Source organism: Sinocyclocheilus rhinocerous, unplaced genomic scaffold, assembly GCF_001515625.1.
Source record: "Sinocyclocheilus rhinocerous isolate Xijiao unplaced genomic scaffold, SAMN03320098_v1.1 scaffold144, whole genome shotgun sequence".
In the NCBI taxonomy this organism is placed as follows: Eukaryota; Metazoa; Chordata; class Actinopteri; order Cypriniformes; family Cyprinidae; genus Sinocyclocheilus; species Sinocyclocheilus rhinocerous.
In genome coordinates this window covers 203,066-221,377 of record NW_015645650.1, presented here as the reverse complement: position 1 = coordinate 221,377, position 18,312 = coordinate 203,066, and the positions used below count along the sequence as shown (strand labels likewise).

The 18,312-nt window shown below is 38.8% G+C and overlaps 1 protein-coding gene across 1 annotated transcript; it reads left to right on the top strand.

Moving 5' to 3' along the window:
• Positions 1 to 889: 889 nt before the first annotated feature.
• LOC107706876 (synaptopodin 2-like protein) lies at positions 890 to 14,517 on the top strand. The gene is made up of 4 exons (XM_016510706.1): positions 890 to 1,134; positions 5,645 to 5,796; positions 5,883 to 6,604; positions 11,604 to 14,517. The coding sequence occupies exons 1-4, from the start codon at positions 1,033 to 1,035 to the stop codon at positions 14,204 to 14,206; spliced, it is 3,579 nt and encodes a 1,192-aa protein (XP_016366192.1). The 5' UTR covers positions 890 to 1,032; the 3' UTR covers positions 14,207 to 14,517.
• The last annotated feature ends 3,795 nt before the right edge of the window (positions 14,518 to 18,312 follow it).

The window sequence follows — 18,312 nt, the reverse complement described above, 5'->3', positions numbered from 1 at the left end:
CGGTGTTATGCAAATCTTCCCAGATCGTGATGTAGATATGTGGGGGCGTGTTAGAACGAGCCGTTTTAGGCAGGCGTGGTTGACTCTTAACTTTTATAAAGAATATCTCTTTGGATTTGAGACTTTAGTCTTTGTAAATTTACAGATCTTCTTTATGCACCAAGAGCTTGTAACACTCCAAAGAGAAAGGAAAAAATGAAATCGCATCATATGACCCCTTTAATGTAAATGAACGTTATAGCTAAAGATGATTTCATAGTGCTGTAAATCATGCTATAGCAAAGGATAAAATAAAAACAACATATTAAAACAACAAATCTGAATAAATGCCAAAGAGAAATGGCCAAATAACACCGAGAATATATAAATTATAAATGAAAGCATAGCTGATTACAATAAATTATTTTCACGCAAACATCTTTGGTCAAGCAACATTATATCTAAGATCAAATGAACAAGTCCCCATTATTATTTAGCTGATGAAACCCACAGGAATAACCAGTTTGCTAAACATTTATTTATAATGTCTAATGAGCATCATTAAGCTTCATTTTAATTTGCAATATGGTCTAGTGTCATCTGACTCCCAAAATAACTCCTCTAACAGCTCCCTTCACATTTTGAGGGCATTCACAGATAAAGCTCAGTGGGACTGCTGGGGTGTTTATTTTTAGAGGGTCTATCAGCATCCTTTGGATGTGGCAGTGGATTGACAGGACAAGTGTGGCCAGCAGGATGAAGGAAGGAGGTCCTGAATCTAGACGGCGCACCCCCACCCACCGACCCAGCATTCCAATGAAGAGTGAGATAGAGGCGTTCTCGCTTCCTCCCACCCCCTTTTGCTCTCCCCACACTTCACATGCTCATGGCCCATGGGGTGTGTGTCTGCGCTCACCTCTCAGAACTGACAGAAGCTCTGCAGGCAGACTGGGCCACGGAGGAGGACTGAACATCCAGGGATGGGACAAGACTATTGAAAGAAACTAAGAACCAAGAAACATTTACGAGAGACACAGAAACAACAAAATAAAAATGGTCGCAGAGGAAGTAGTGGTGACCCTGTCAGGAGGTGCACCGTGGGGTTTCCGATTACAAGGAGGAGCTGAGCACCAGAAACCCCTCCAAGTGGCAAAGGTAAGGGGACAGTTGGATGCTGAATCATGGGTCTCTTTATTTTAATGAATGGTCTGTAAAGCTATTAAAAACACTAAAACTTCCAATTTAAATTAGTCCGACTTTTGTGTATGAGCAATATGAGTACATATATTACATAATACATAATTGAACTATGATATGACAATATTATTTTATCTAATGAATGGCATTATAACATATAGGAGATATGTGGATGCTACATTTATCTTAATTGCATTTTCAGGCTTTGAAACATAAATATACAATTTATATTTCATTTAAAGGGCCCCCAAAAGTTCTTATTGAGTTCATACCAAAATGATATATGACACAAGCTACAATGGGCAGCTTGACCCACATGAGTATTTAACAAATGTCCAGTATTTAACAAAAAAAAATAAAAAAATTCAAATTAGACAATGTGATTTTACAAATATATAATGTAATGTATATGTAAATACAATATAATGTAGTTGATATAATTTACTTAACATGCAAATATCTCATTTGTAAAATCACAGTCTAATTTGATATTATTTATTATTTGATAACTATTTTAGATTTTTTACATATATTTATTTTAATAAAAACATTTTATTTATATAAAATATTTTAAATGTAACAAATAATTTATGTAAAATTTAATTTTTTTTCCCTTTATTTTTTTATTTAATTAATATATAAATCAAATTTGTCAGTGTCTATTGGATTTAATGTGGGCCTGGTCTGACTTAACTGAGCAGATATGTTTGTTCAACACGTGTCAGCGAGGAATGCAACACTTGATAAGCCATCAAGAGTATAGTGTTATTGAGGACATTTCCTGTTAAAGACTCATGTGGCCCATTCTAGCATGTGTAAAAATGTGTTTGTCATATATCACTTTGGGGCCCTTTTAAATTAAGTATTATTGCATGTTTTTGTTGCAGTTAAGATATAGCACATCTCCCATTTAATAAGGGCAAACATTAATAAGATAATACTGTCAAATAAAATTTCAACTACAGGCCAGAGAGCACTTATTTTATCTGTTGATAAATGCTGTTCAAGAGCTATTTGGCTGTGTGCTGCAAGCATTCCTGCTCCATAGATAAACCTGCTAGGCTTCACAGTGCATCTCTTCACTCTTATCTAATTGACAGCTTTTGTTTAGCTTCCTCTGGAATCCAGATATTTCAAAGAAGCATTCTCACACAGTTCTGTATAAATGAGGATGTTATTTCAGGACTGAGTAGAATTACAGCCACAGTGTCTACTTATAAGCACAGTATGCCCCATTTGTTAAGTGACAACTGTGTGCAATGCATTTTCCCTGATCTATTTTGGATTGGTGAGCAATGCCAGAGACGGTCTGCTCTACTCTTTCCATGTTCTGAGGGAAAAGATATCCATCACAGAGAGATGGCTCTGACTTTTTTATTCAGAGAAATATATTTTTGCTTGGAAAAAAATGTTTGTCCAGCAGCAGGGAGTTTCCCCTCGTCTTTCATTTCAAGGTCACCTCTGCAGACTTTCATCTGTTTCCATTTGCGGTGTGGCCTTTTCTCCATGACCATCTCTACTTTTAATTGAGCTATTCTGATCCACAAGGATCTCTGATAGCTTCTTTTAATCCTGGCATCTAGAACGACCTCAGTGACACTTGCTCAGCTAACAAAATGCTCTGGCAATGTTTTGAAAATGCCTGAGGACGTACAGCATGTCCTCATAATACCTGCTTGTAGTACTTACAATGTAAATGCATTCATACTTCCATTCAGTCCTTTGCTATCTGATACAATACAGATCTACTTAATTTACTATATTAGTACTAAATTAGACAGTCCACTTCTCAAAAACATGCAGCTTAAAGCTAAATCTATTGAGACTGAGTGACAACTGACTCTTTACAATAGTTGATCACTTTATTTAGGCTATGTGGACAACACATTGTGAATTCATGACATGCCCTGGTTCAAGTCTGCCAAGAGGCAACAGCTGCCCTGGCACCAGCTTCACATGTTGTTCCCCCTATTTGCATTCTCAGACCATTTGATCGGCAATAAAAAGAAGGTGAATGGAACCAGCTTTCATCTATTTTCTTCCAACTACAAATTTGTGTTACCAGTGTTCGTGGAAAAGCAAATTAACACCACTTGTTGTTTTTAATGGTCTTCATAGCATTTATTTTTGTCTACAATTTGCACATACAAAAAGCGGTTTTTAAAATTAGACGTTACATAAGACAAAATAGTCTGAGCTGATCTGAGCTAAGCTAATCCCTTTAGGCTTTTGTAAGGGAATATAAATCTATGCTTTGGGCTAGTGAAAACATTATTCCAGTTCCTCAGAACAGTTCATTTATAAAGTGCCTTTGGACAAAGACAGGAATGCGGCCAGACTTTTAGCTTGGTGAAGTGTTTGTGAAGTGAGTGCCGGAACAGCGCTCTCATATTTGACAGATGACCTCAAAAAGGCTGTACTCTCAAGGAGATGGTATTTGAAGATGGGCATAAAGCCATAGCGACTCTCTTTAAACATACTTTAGCTTCATCGTACTCATACTCATAGCTCAAACAAAACCAACAGGATGAGGCCTAACAAATCTTTGGTCTGACACTGAAACTATCTGATTCACAGTTAACTGGTTCCCAGTTGATTCTATGCTAATTCAGAACAATTTAATTTAATTTAATATATGATTTGATAAACAACATTTAGCAACATTTAGTACAGTATTATTCTTTAAATATGTATGTGATGTGTTTTAAGGCAAAAAAAAAAAAAAATCCTAATTACAGTGTGTGTAATAGAAAGAGTATGTAGTATGAAACTCTGTTTTAAAATCTGTATGCAGTATAAATTAGTATGAATCCAACAACCAAAAAGAGTTGTTCACTGATTCTTTCAGGGATGCATTTTGTAGGTTACATGAATAAGTACAGTCTTCTTGTGTGTCTTCGGTCATTTTGTGAGTCATTGAATCATTCATTTAACCGATTTGTTTCAAAGCATTTTTTAAATAATTAGCTTATACCAAAAGCCATATGCTTATGAATCATAGCGTTCAGATATATTATTGCTTTCAAGCTCAGTGAATACATATAACGATTAAAAAATTCATTAATGAGTGAAACACCTCTAGTGGTGAACATGGATGTCATTTGCTCATGTAACAGTCACTGTACTGTGCAGTCCTGAAGCGAGATCAGGAATGAAATCTTCAGATCCTCAGAAATCTGTTTGGGAAAAGTTTCAATGAGAGTTCCACTGGAACGGAGCAATTTTCATAATGACTTTAAGTGTCCTTGGAGCATGAGGGATGATAAAGAATGTTGCTATTAATCTACATATGTAACAATTAATATGTCGCCTATGCCGTACATATTATAAATATGGCACACAAATTGAATGAATTGTGTTTTATGGTGATAAACAAACAATTTAGAATTTAAGAGGCCTATATTTAAAAAAATGTATGTGAGAAAACTAACAAATCATTACACTTCTTGCAAGGACAGAACCTGAAGAGTGGTACTATTTTGTAAATAGGCCTACTTGGCAAATATTTAAAAGGATAGTTCACCCAAAAATTAAAATTCTGTCATTAATTACTCACCCTCATGTCGTTCCAAACCCATAAGACCTTCGTTCATCTTCGGAGCACAAATTAAGGTATTTTTGATGAAATCCGAGATCTTTCTGACCCTGCATAGACTGCAACACAACTGACACGTTCAAGACCAAGAAATGTTGTAAGGACATCGTTAAAATAGTCTATGTGACATCAGTGCTTCAACTGTAATTTCATGAAACTATGAGAATCCTTTTTTTTGCACAAAGAAAACAAAAATTACAACTTTAGTCAACAATTTCTTCTCTTCTGTCAGTCGGTACCACGATGCATATGTGTGGTGCTGCTGACACAGGAGCTGGCGTTCTGACGTAGAACCCGGATGCGCTGCGCCTTGTTTACAAGCAGAGGAATGCACACGCATGCGTCATGGTAATGCCGTAAATGCACATCAAAGACTGCACAAAGCACATCAAAAATATCTTAATTTGTGTTCCAAAGATGAACGAAGGTCTTATGGGTTTGGAATTACATGAAGGTGAGTAATTAATGACATAGTTTTTTTTTGGGGGGGGGGGGAACTAACCCTTTAAGGTGTAATAAAGGTTTATGTACTTTACCAATGAAAAGTAGCCAGTGATAATGTAGTCCAGCACTGGAAAGTCCACAACTGTGACGTGAGACCATCACTTGCCACTCAGAAATACAGATAACCCACTGACTTATAAGTAACAGTATGAAGAGTGAACCAGAGTATGATAAGCTTAAATGAATGAAAACAATGAATTTGAGGGATATTTACCAGTTACTATCCTTACTATATCTTACTATATCTATATCTACTATAACTAGAAGCGGGTGACAATGTAAAAATCAGCTGGATATTTATTTATCTTCTCTCACTGCAACTAATCAACACAAAGTTTGTGCTGACGTTATCTCCTCCTGCTGTTGAAGGTGAGAAAGCGCAGTAAGGCCTGCAGGGCTGGGCTCAGAGAGACTGATGAGCTGGTGTCAATCAATGATGTATCCTGTGGAACACTATCCCATGCTGAGGCTATGAATCTGATTGATAGTGGCAGAGGAACCCTCCATCTGCGAATTAAAAGGTCAGACTGAGACATCATTATCATGAGGAGTTGTTAGTCATGCTATAAAATTTATACTCAAGATAATCACTGTGTTTTCCATTCAGGGCCCCAGCTGCATATCAGTCAGTGGTGCTTCTGGGTCGGGCCCCATCCCCGCGTATTGATAAGGAGTACCAGGCAGCCTTGAGAGCCCTGTCGCCTCCACTTACCTCTAAACAGTCCAGTGTCAACAGAGCGTTGCTCATGTCCCCCACCGGTGGCCTCGAGTGGCTTACGTCCCCTCCAGACAGCGAGGCTTACTACGGTGGGACAGACAGTGATGCAGATGTGGCGGCACAAGAGAGGCAGCGTAGACAGAGACGACGAAGCCCCAGTAGCTCTCCTGCCAAGAGTCCTGGCCAAGCCTCACCCCAAGAGGAGGAGACTTCAGAAATGAGTGGCTATGAGAGCGCCCAGGACGTCTGCATGTACCCTCAAACACAGAGCTGGCCTGTATCTGATCTAGAGGGAATGGGGACTCAGCAACAGTGTGTTATGCCTGGGGTGGCCCGCAGAGAGGTGGTCTACCAGCCCCCGCAGGCTGAATGGTCGCACCAGGCTGAAAATTCCTCTGAGAATTCTGACCAAAGTCCATCAGGAGCTGCTGAAGTGGACAGTGGCTTCCAGGAGCCCCCCACTGTCCCACCTCCACTTGTTTCTCTAGAGCGGGCAAAAGAGGCTCTCATGCTTGCGTCTCACAGACAGATGGTACCCATGGTGGGCCCTGTGGACAACCCAGTTGATGAAGAACTCACAGTAACGTACATGGACAAAGCTAAGCAAGCTAGTGAGTACCAATCATATTTTTCAAATAGCATACATATACACCACTGTTCAAAAGTTTGGGGTTTGTTTTGAAAGTCTCTCATAATCACTTAGGCTGCTTTTATTTGATCAAAATATAGCAAAATATTGATGCAGGAATATTGTAAAATAATTGCAATTAAAAAAACAATTTTAATATATATTATAATATAAATAGTAGTGCTGAGCAACAATTAATCATGATTAATCACATCCAAAATAAAAGTTTTTGTGTACATAATATATGTGTGTGTACTGTGTAAATTTATTATGTATATATAAATGCACACACATGCATATATATTTAAGAAAAAAATAATATTTTTATATATTAAATATATTTACATTACTCCAGTCTTCAGTGTCACAAGATACTTCAGAAATCATTTAATATGCTGGTTTGCTGCTCAAGAAACATTTATTATTATCATAATATTATCATAATCATATGTTGAAAACATTTGTGCTGCTTAAGAATTTTTTTTTTCTGGATAATTCTGAATGGTCGCACCAGGCTGAAAATTCCTCTGAGAATTCTGACCAAAGTCCATCAGGAGCTGCTGAAGTGGACAGTGGCTTCCAGGAGCCCCCCACTGTCCCACCTCCACTTGTTTCTCTAGAGCGGGCAAAAGAGGCTCTCATGCTTGCGTCTCACAGACAGATGGTACCCATGGTGGGCCCTGTGGATAACCCAGTTGATGAAGAACTCACAGTAACGTACATGGACAAAGCTAAGCAAGCTAGTGAGTACCAATCATATTTTTCAAATAGCATACATATACACCACTGTTCAAAAGTTTGGGGTTTGTTTTGAAAGTCTCTCATAATCACTTAGGCTGCTTTTATTTGATCAAAATATAGCAAAATATTGATGCAGGAATATTGTAAAATAATTGCAATTAAAAAAACAATTTTAATATATATTATAATATAAATAGTAGTGCTGAGCAACATTTTTTTTGATGAATAGAAAGTAAAAAAAAAATTATATTTAAAAAACTAAATATCATAATTTAATAAAACATAAACTGCCATTGACTTAAAGAAAAAACTCTTTGACAGAACTTAATTAACTTCTGTTTTTTTTTTTTTAAACAATAAATGGACACAATTGTGTAGTTAAACATAATGGAATCAAATAAATCAAGTAAAGTTAAATGTCAGACTGGCAGTTAACTACTAACTAGCAATAGCACACAATTAAAGCTATGCTTTTTTTTTTACTTACACAAAGAAACTAATGAATGCAGTCCAAATCAGAAATGAATTTATTAAACTTTTATTTAACATTTTTAAATTGTTGCTTTAACTTATTTTAATTATGTAAATAGAGCAATAAGCAAAACTATGAATAACTTTTTAGTTCATATAAATAAAGATGAGCTCAGCATTTCTGAACCTATATCTCTTTCTGTCATTACCTCATACATTATTTCTGGACTGTGTTAAATTTAACCTTTGGAAATCCACTTGACAGAAGTCAATCTCCTGTGTCAGGAAGGAGTGTGGTTCAGTGATATTTGATCAAATTAAGGCAGAAGTCAGTCTATTAATTTCTGCATACTGTTTGTTGACCCTTAAAATAGATTTTCTTGAGTAAGGGCACACAGTTTTTTTTATTTTTTATTAATAAGTCTGGTCACAAAGTAAGTGCAAAGCAAGTGCATTTGAGGTTGAAAAAATCACTTGATTTGCCATAGATTGCAAGTTTAGAATTATGGTACAAATTAGTGAGCTGTGTTCATGGGTTGAACAGAAAAACAAACATGACCAGTGTAGTTTCATTCATAAACAAATGACTCGTATGCGGCGGCTTTTTTAATGAATCGTTCAAAATGAATCACAAACACCGGAGTTCCGTTTGAATGAGTCTGACAAATTATTAACAGAATGAACTAACTGAAAATAATGATCATTACATTCAGTTATGTTAATCTTGAAATGTAGTAAATTTTGCGTTTTTAAGACTTGTGAAATTTGAATGTGTTGAATCATTACTATCTGTTTGTTCTTATGACAAATTGTAGTTAAACATACATATTGCTTCATTGATTAGCACAGAACCTAAGAACAGGATATGGCTCAGTGGGAAATAATCATACGCATGTGGTTTGGGATTTGTAATGGAGCTCATGCAAATGTTGGTGATGGGGGTTCCTCATGTCCCCCTGCTCAGGGTTTAACGGGGCAGGGGAAGGGTCTGGACTCAAGTGAGCAATAGACTAAATTTGTCCCTTGACTCACAACTATAACACAGGCCTCTGTTGCATGCTGGGAAAGGCATGTCCAGTTGCTGTCCAGTGTCAGTGATATTTCATTCTGTCCATTTAAACGGTTGAGTCTGTGCTAATAATGTGATTTTAAGAGCCAATAATGATCTCCATTTGTTACACAAAAATATTCTTTACATGTAGTTTATTTCCCCTTTATGGCATAAATCAGTAGTTCTCTTTTTGATTCCAATGTCCCTACGAAGACCCTACATTCTAGAATGATATGTATTTCTGGTAATTCTGTTGTAGGTGGTTTTGCAACTGTATTTATTTAATTTTTTTAAAATTAGATTTGAGTCATATCTATTTCTACTAAAGCAAACTGCCGATTTTTACTGAGTACCATATGGCTTGAGTCACTATTCAATGATCTGAAAGCTTATCCTTCTCAAAGGTTAACAATCTGACCTTATCCTAAATATGAGATACACACAGGTGTCAATGTGATGTAGTTAATGATATGATGAGGATTAGGAGTCTGTTTTTCACATTTCTTCTTATAGCAACACATATTGGAAACTTCATTGGAGTCAAACAATATATCTTGTGTCTGTAGCTGATGGGGTGCTAATTCCCCTCTCGAAAGCATTTGGGAAGGCTTTCTCCTCAACTAATGGCACCCTGCCGACAGTCAGTCTGAAGGTCACTTTGCTTTCCAAGACTGATGGGACATTTTGAGGATCGTATAAATAAACACGTTTCGGTGTTTAATTCTGTATCTCCATTGGGAAATCTGAACATCTAGAACTCTTGTTTGTGAATTCTCTCATGTGCGTCTCACTGAGGCTAGAGACATTATTGCAGTGAGGATAAGGGTCCATGACAGCTGCTCTTCTCTGTCACTGTTAGTGGTGAAATTACAGAATAAGCCAGGGCATTCAGATAGCTTTGGTAAGAAGAGAAGACAAAGTGTGCACACCTGTTATTGTGACAGCACAGTGGGAGGTCGTAAGAGCATGGTACAAAATATTGTGAATGTGCCGATCAGCAGCTGATATTATATGTCTGTCTCTCAGAATAATGCAGAGGAATTATTTCAGTGTGCCACAACTGTGGTTACTGGCTGATAATTGTCAAAATGGGGTATTTGAAGTAAATACTGTTCAATCATGATAAAGAGGTTGACCTTTAGTCAAATGTTGCCCAGATGTTGCCTCCAGAGTCTCAAAGAGTCTGATTGGCAGTACTTGCTTCAGAGTCTAAGTAAGTTTAAAGTCATTGTGGTGTGGTTGGAGATGCCAGCATGACCCCATATGATGCTCAGCTTAAGCTAGCCTATCCAGGAAGAGGCTGAGGTGTGCCCAAACAGGTGGGAAATGTCCGTTAGCTCTGTTCACTGACCAAAATAGCTTGAATGACATAATGGGGTTTCTTTGGGCCCGTGACAGGGTCTTGTGGTTAGACAAAAGGTCTTTAAAAGGCCTGACCTCAGGCTACGGACTGGTTGATTTCGTACCAAAGTGGGCAGAGCACCCAAGTATTGCTGGCGGTACTCCACTGATGTGTTTGTGTGTGTCCTGCCAGTAAGGCTGGCTTGGGAACACAGTTTTTATGCTGAACAACATGAGGAGCTTCACATTGCCTGGAGAGGTTGAACATGAAGGACACATCTATGCAGGTAGAGTCCTGATAGCTTCTGTAGAGCTTTAGAGAGATAGGGGGCTTGTTTTCTGTTTAAATGATCCAACATTGTGTTTAAAATGAGACAGGTGAGACAAGGTGATGGATAGCACAGAGGTATTATTTACATGATCTCAGATTTACAAAGATCAGTTTTGATATGTGGTTTTTGTGTAAGTTAGTTTTACTTGTACTTTTGATTTATTGAAAACAAAACTAAACATTTCTACATGTTTTGTTGCTAGCAGGTATGTAAGGGTATGTAAGTTTGTTGAACAGTTATTTGTCATGTCTAGATAATTAGTATAATCAAATGCACATTTATGTCTTCATTTGGACCTTTTATTTATGAGAAATAAATATTTTGAATTTTATGCTTCATAATTTGATTCAATGTTGAAGATGTTTTGAGGCCCTCCAGATTAGAAAGAGAATATCTTAGCAAAAATGCTGTACTTTTGAGGTTTTCATTTTTATTTTTGGTTTGTTTTTATAGAAATATCAGATTCCGTTACCCTGTCTTTTAATATAGATCCTGGATCCCCAGGGGTTACTTGCTCAAGCTGTTAGAATGTGATGGGCTATTTGTAGAGATGGATGAGCTCAGTAATTTACCATGAGCATTTTGGTGCCAGACATTTCAGCATCTAACCCACTGCATTATAGTGTCTACTATCAGAGCTATTCTGACTCAACTAGAAAATGTGTTCCAATCATTACAATGCCAGCTTGATTTATTAACGTTGTGACTTTGTTTGATGACTTTATACGTGACTTTATGTTTGATGTTGCCCATTTATCACCAAAGGTACTGTTATATAAAAGTCATAGGTGTCCCTTTATAAATTTGTTCATTCGAGGCCTGCTAACAGGCCTGTTCATTCCTTAATGCAGAATGGAAAACAATTGGCATCCAGTGATTCTCATATCAAGAAGCAGTATAATAAACTTTAAATACATAATAAATATGCATCATCATTACATTTAAGTGATTTAAAATGTGATATTACAACTAATATTACTGGCTTAAGTAAAGACCTTGAAAGTATTTCTCGCTGATTGATATACACATTATCTTTCTCTCCGTAGAGCTACACAGAGGTGAGAATTTACAAGATAAGCAGGTGAAGGAGGCCCGATCCAAATGCAGAACCATTGCTTCGCTCTTGACAGATGCTCCTAACCCTCATTCTAAAGGTGTGCTTATGTTCAAGAAGCGACGGCAGCGTGCCAAGAAGTATACTCTCACCTGCTTTGGCAGTGTAGACGGAGAAAGCTATAGTAACACAGAGGGAGAAACTGAGGACGAAAGCCTGTTTCCTGGGAGTGAATCTGAGCTTGACGAGGACGGTTTTTCTGCTGCACCAGACCCTATCTGGGATAGTGGTTACCTGGACGTTCTAGACAAGAGAACTTCAGCGTGTGTTGTGCCTGGCAGAGATGCAAAGATTAGCCCAGGCCTAAATGCCACTTCAGGAAAAGGAGCCCAGCTTTTTGAACAACAGAGGAAAAGAGCAGAAGAACATACGTCAAACCTGGTTACGCCCATGGCTTTTTCCATGCCACAGCATCAGGGAGACTCAAGCCTGACATATACCCCAGTTACTCCAGTCACACCCGTAACATCTCATAGTACCAGTATGGTAAACGGGGAACCTTTGGTAGTGAGCAGGACAAGCGTTGTGTTGTCCTCGCCAGGTCAGACGCCTATGCCATCCATGGCAGGAGCATTACCAGAGCAAGTAGACTCATCAGCTGCCAGCTCAGTGCACAACAGAACTGCCAGGCCATTTGCCCCTGGCTGTGTGAGCCACCGAGCAGCAACTGCTCCAGTAGTCTTCAGGCCCAGCCCTGCCAAAAAGGCTGGATCACAGGTTCAGGCTGTGTCTGTGGCAAATATCCCAGTTTCTTTCTCTCCTGCTGGCTCGGAGGGGAAGAAAGCTATTTCTACAACATCACTGTATATCCCTGCTAGACCGGCCACCTACAATGGTCCTTCCTCTGTGTTCTCTCCATCCTCAATCACTTCAGGTCCATTTTCTCCTCCCCCTTCAAATGCTCCACTCTACTCCCCAACCTATTCCAGCACCTCAGCCCCTTTTTCTCCAACATCTTCTCATGTAACATCTTTGAGTTCCCCTTCTGGTATGGCTCAAACTTACTCTCCTCCCCAAACACAGGCAATGCCACTCAGTCCTCCATACCATCATGCGGTTTCTGCTCAATATCAGCCACCTCCACCAGTTCATATGCCGACACACCCTTTCTCTCCCCCGCTCACAAATGCCCCAGGTTTTCCCAATGCCCCTGCACCCGCGCATGCCTTTGCTCCTGCAACACCAAATGTGCAATCCTCCCCAGCACACAAAGTCTCCTTCAACCCATACATCTCTGTGGCATCCACTACTCCAGAAACACTAAATGCACCAGTTGCCCAGCAGTATTCTCTCTCTAACTCCACTGATGGGATCTCTTCTCAAGAGCAGCGGGTCTCAGTCCCTGCCGGCCGCACTGGCATCCTGCAGGAGGCTCATCGTCGTGGATCCAAGAAACCAATGTTCACTGCTAAAGAGGAGAAGAAGGCTCCATCTTACAACCCTGAGCTACTGTCTCTTGTGCAGAACTTGGATGACAGGTCCCGTTCGGGTGCAGAGGCTGGGTTTGAGTCTGGCCCTGAAGAAGATTTTCTCAACCTGGGTGCAGAGGCTTGCAACTTCATGCAGGCACAGAGATACAAGATGCCACCACCAGTGGCTCCTAAACCAGCTCATCCAGCTCCTGAGATGCCCCAGATGCAAGGTAAAGGTGCGGAGCTGTTTGCACGCAGACAGAGTCGCATGGACCGCTACGTGGTGGATAAACAGCCCAAATCTCCAGCGCATCCTCGTGATCCTTCTCCTACACCGTCCCTCCCAGCTCATTGGAAATACTCTCCAAACATCCGAGCCCCACCACCCATTAATTATAATCCACTGCTGTCACCTTCGTGTCCTCCAGTGGCCCAGCGTGGCACCAAGGCTAAAGTTGGGGCTAAAACAGTGCCTGGCCAACACAAACAAGGTATAAAGGCTCTTGACTTTGTGAGCAGGCAGCCATACCAGCTCAACTCATCTTTGTTCAGTTATGGAGGTGGAGTCCCTCAAAACACTGCCACTTATCAGCAGCAGCAGAATGGTGTTGGCATGACAGGTAATTCCCTTAATGCACCGAAGCAGGTCCCTGTTAAAGCAAGCCGCGTGTATGAAATCAAACGTTTCTCAACACCTACTCCCATGTCTGCACCCACATCTCTGACACCTACTGTAATCGCCCCCCGTTCTGCCACAACTCTCGGTGAGCCGATGTGGCACAGTAATGTCACTTCCCCGCCTCCTGTTGCTCCGAGATCTGCAGCACCATTCTCGCCACCACCTCCTGCCCCGACAGCAACCCTGCCTGCTCTCCCCAAAATATCCACTGCCCCTGTGTCCAATTCAGTGCACATCCCACAACCCACTCCTGGGCAGGCCTACACCCCATTCCAAGCAGCCAAGCAGTTTAAGAGCGCCCCTGAGCTGAGTCCCCTGTCTGCTTGTGTGCAATCCTCAGGGTCTGGGAGCAGCCAGAACCTACGGGTACCCAGACCCCGCTTCAGTACATCAAGCATGGGTCTGCAACCAAATGTGTGGAGGCCTGGCTCCATACATTACTGAGAGTCCACTGACAGTAATTACCACCCTGGGCAAGAGCACAAGAGTGCTCGAGCTCTCTTCTGCTAAATGAATTGTTAGTCTACAGTAATATGACAAAAAACATCAGTCAAAGATGTATTTTTTTGCATGTTCATAATTTTCAGTCACTTCATACAAGTACACAAATATTTTAAAATAGAGTATGCATATATCTGTATATGTATTATTCAGTTTCATCAGAATGTTGAGATATTTATGTACTATCCACACAACTTTGATTCATGTTTCTACTTCAGTTCTCATCCCATTTATTTTACACCAAATGAACATGTTTAACCCACAGACAGAATTGCAAAGTCACTACTTGTGAGAGCAACTAAATCAAATAATGGCATTCGTGTCTAATAATAATCAGTTTTGACATTATGTACTGGGGCCACAAGGAAGATACGTGATCATAATCGATTGTGTTGCTATTTTTTTCACTTGGGGCCATAAGGATGGAGTGATAAAGGGTAAGTAAACTATATATATATATATATATTACAGCTGTGACAGAAGATAATGGAGCACAGAATCATTGAATATTTGTGTAAAAGTGGTATAGAATGTTCTAAGACATGTATTTGCTGAGTTCTATCAAAGTCTCAGTGACAGAGAGATGAAAGAAGTGTACAAAGAATGTGACAGTGGCCTGAAATGAAAAAAATCCTCAAGTGGAGAGATGGTACAAACCACCCCCTTGCTCTACTCTTGCTCTTCAATTGTTATATATTCTGGCCTCTGCCATGCCCTTTACTTGTGATGTTATCCATCCTTTATCTCTCTAAACATCTCTTGAGTTTGGACTGCAGGCCTGTGTTTGTCTGGAGCATTGCACAAAAGCCTTTGCTTCTTGTTTGACGAGGATCAGTATGGATGCTTGATGCATGTGCTCATTTTATCCTCCTAATGCTGCGCATGCCAAGGTTTTGACTGAGCATTTAGAAAGGCATGTGAACTCCACTGCGGGGAATTGTGCTGGGGCTTTTTCATATGACAGCTGAAAAAATACACTAGATGACAAATTCTGAAAGCGCTGCTTTATCTTTATGACATATTATGCAAATGTGACATCTGACCACTTTCCCTGGTGCTTGCTCTCATTGTGAATGATGCTTTTGCCAAACAGGTATGACATTCATTTCAATAACTTGTGTGAGCTGTTCAACTGCATTTGTGAAATTGTACATGCCTAGTTGAACTACCCAATGGCCTTGGTGGGATGAAACAACATGAAATGGTGTGTACCATTTCTCTACTAAGGATAAGAAGGTTGATCGGATGTAAAGCTATAATGTACCTTGTTGTTAAGTAGAAAGTGGGAGGTATGGATATGGGAGGTATGAAGCAAGATATAAAACTGATATAAAATTTAAAAGCAAGAATAGAGAGGAAATTGCCTTTTTCACTTTTTTCAATTAGATAGTGTTATACACTAAAATATAAATTTTCATAAGTGTACTAATCGGACTGTCAGAATGTATGTCATGCTTCTAACATATCATATTTAAAGCTTTTTTTCTTTATTAAATGTGTTGTGTTTGCGTAAATAAAATTTAAAAGCAAGAATAGAGAGGAAATTGCCTTTTTCACTTTTTTCAATTAGATAGTGTTATACACTAAAATATAAATTTTCATAAGTGTGTACTAATCGGACTGTCAGAATGTATGTCATGCTTCTAACATAGCATTTTTAAAGCTTTAATTCTTTATTAAATGTGTTGTGTTTGCGTAAAATATTCTGAAAACATTGTAATTATATTCAAACAATCACAGTTAGTTCTTTGGGTTATTTGAAGTTTAAAGTGGAAATATATTTACAATGCAAATATTTGAATGTGAGAAAATGGAAAGTAATGGATTACTGGATTCTTGGGTTCAGGGACTGGGAATATGTATACGAATTTGTACTGTATGAGTTAATGTAGAGCAATTAAAATAAATTTAGAAATGACAGCTGCTGATGTTTGGATTTTATTTTCTCTTTTGTTGCGGTGATTTCGTAGCTCTCAGGTATAGGCTAGAATAATCTACTGATATATATATATATATATATAACGACCATCATATAATGGCCATGCTCACTGTTTTAGAGCAGATAGTTCCACATAAAATAATGTATTTAGTTTCTTCTATGCTGAAGGATCTGCAGTAAGCGCTGAGTGGCGCTGTTGGTCGATATTAAAAATGAAGTAGTTCGAGTTCACCCCACTGAATGAAACTAGGCTTGTTTTAAATTATACAATTTTCCAAAAAGTGCGCAGAGTAAGTAATACTTTTATGTTTATCGTGTATAAATATACATAAAACTTTGTTATGTATATTTATCATGTAAAATGAATCGTATTTTTATGCCTATATTCAAGAGGTGGGTTCTTGGAGGTAGGATTGTTGTGGACAACTTTACACGGATTAGCTTTGGCAGTGTAATCTTACCTCCACTCATGGTGAACTGCCTTCTGACCCTCTGGTCTATAGCCTACCCCACGATCATATGTCACAAGATATCAGGTGCTAACTTTAGCTACAAGTCTGTGTTTCAGTCCTTTTCATTCTTTCACCTTTCAGACGCCCTGCTGGTGATGGCCAGTACTGCATGTGCTCCTCTCAGCGTCTCTGTCCCGTTTGACTAAATACAAGAAAGAAAACACATGGAGATGCATTTCCTGAAACAGTGATTTGTGATATGTTGCACCAAGTAAGTTCTGTTGTCACGCTCTTCTTTAAAAGAGGTACACTGCCTTATTTTCTGGTTGGCATGGAGAGGAGTCAGTGTGTAAGACTGACTGGAACTCTCTCTGCTTGCCATATTAAAGTTTACTGTTCAGACTCTAAATTTGTGAAGTGTAAACTGTAAATAATCTCGACTCATCTTCAGGTGCAATATGTCTTAATTCTGGATATCTGTCATATACACTATTGTCTGAGTGTGCTTCTCAAAGTGGGAACCCAGAAAAAGAAATAGAGTATATCAGCACAATGTCAACAATACCATTATGAATATAGAATAAAAGGGTATGATTTTAAGCATTATTCCAACTGAAAAACAAAAACAAATAGTGTAAACAATACTACACTATAGATGTATGCAATATACACAATATTACAATAAAAGTACTAAATTGGTAATGGTAAATATTGTTGACAAAGTAAACATTATATGCAGGGCCGTCCTTAGCTAATGCGGGGCTCGGTGCAAGGTAGGGAGTGTGGCCCCCCTCAGTCCGTTCGCTGTGGGGTCCCCTCAAGCGCCTGGCCCGGTGCGACCGCACCAGATGCACCTCCCTAAGGACGACCCTAATTATATGTGACCCTGGACCACAAAACCAGTCATAAGGGTACATTTTTTGAAATTGAGATTTATACATCATCTGAAAGCTGAATAAATAAGCTTTCCATTGATGTAGGACAATATTTGGCTGAGATACAACTATTTGAAAATCTAGAATCTGAGGGTGCAAAAAAAATCTAAATATTGAGAAAATCGCCTTTAAAGTTGTTCAAATTAAGTCCTTTGCAGTGCATATTACTAATCAAAAATTACATTTTCATATACTGTATTTACGGTAGAAAATTTACAAAATATCTTCATGGAACATGATCTTCACTTAATATCCTAATGATTTTTGGCATAAAATAAAAATCAATAATTTTGACCCATACAATGTATTGTTGGCTATTGCTACAAATATACCCGTGCTACTTATGACTGGTTTTGTGCTCCAGGGTCACAAATGAGTGGCTGCAATGTTAATGAAATATTGCATTCATAACTAGAACACTATTTACGCCAATTTGCATAAGCTTCAAAGTTAGATGCAAAGAAGTTGCCCAAATGTTTTAAAAATAAGTTGAAAGTGCAATGTTCAAGAATCATGTTTATGAACTACATTCAATATTCAGTTAAAAAATGGCAATACACAATCTCAAAAAGTAAGTGACTGAAATAAGAATAGGAACTTAATTCATATTTTTTCAGGTCCTCTCTGGAAACATCTTGCTCTTCGTTGCTCTATATTTAGACCAAAAAGTATCTGCAAGAAAAGTATCTCCTTGCCATCAGCTCGGTCTGTCCCTGAGCTGTC

Excerpts from the sequence above, each read along its gene's own strand:
- LOC107706876 (XM_016510706.1), top strand. The coding sequence starts at position 1,033 with ATGGTCGCAGAGGAAGTAGTGGTGACCCTGTCAGGAGGTGCACCGTGG. Across the intron at positions 1,135-5,644 it reads AACCCCTCCAAGTGGCAAAG|GTGAGAAAGCGCAGTAAGGC; the intron begins GTAAGGGGACAG and ends CTGCTGTTGAAG. Across the intron at positions 6,605-11,603 it reads GGACAAAGCTAAGCAAGCTA|AGCTACACAGAGGTGAGAAT; the intron begins GTGAGTACCAAT and ends TTCTCTCCGTAG.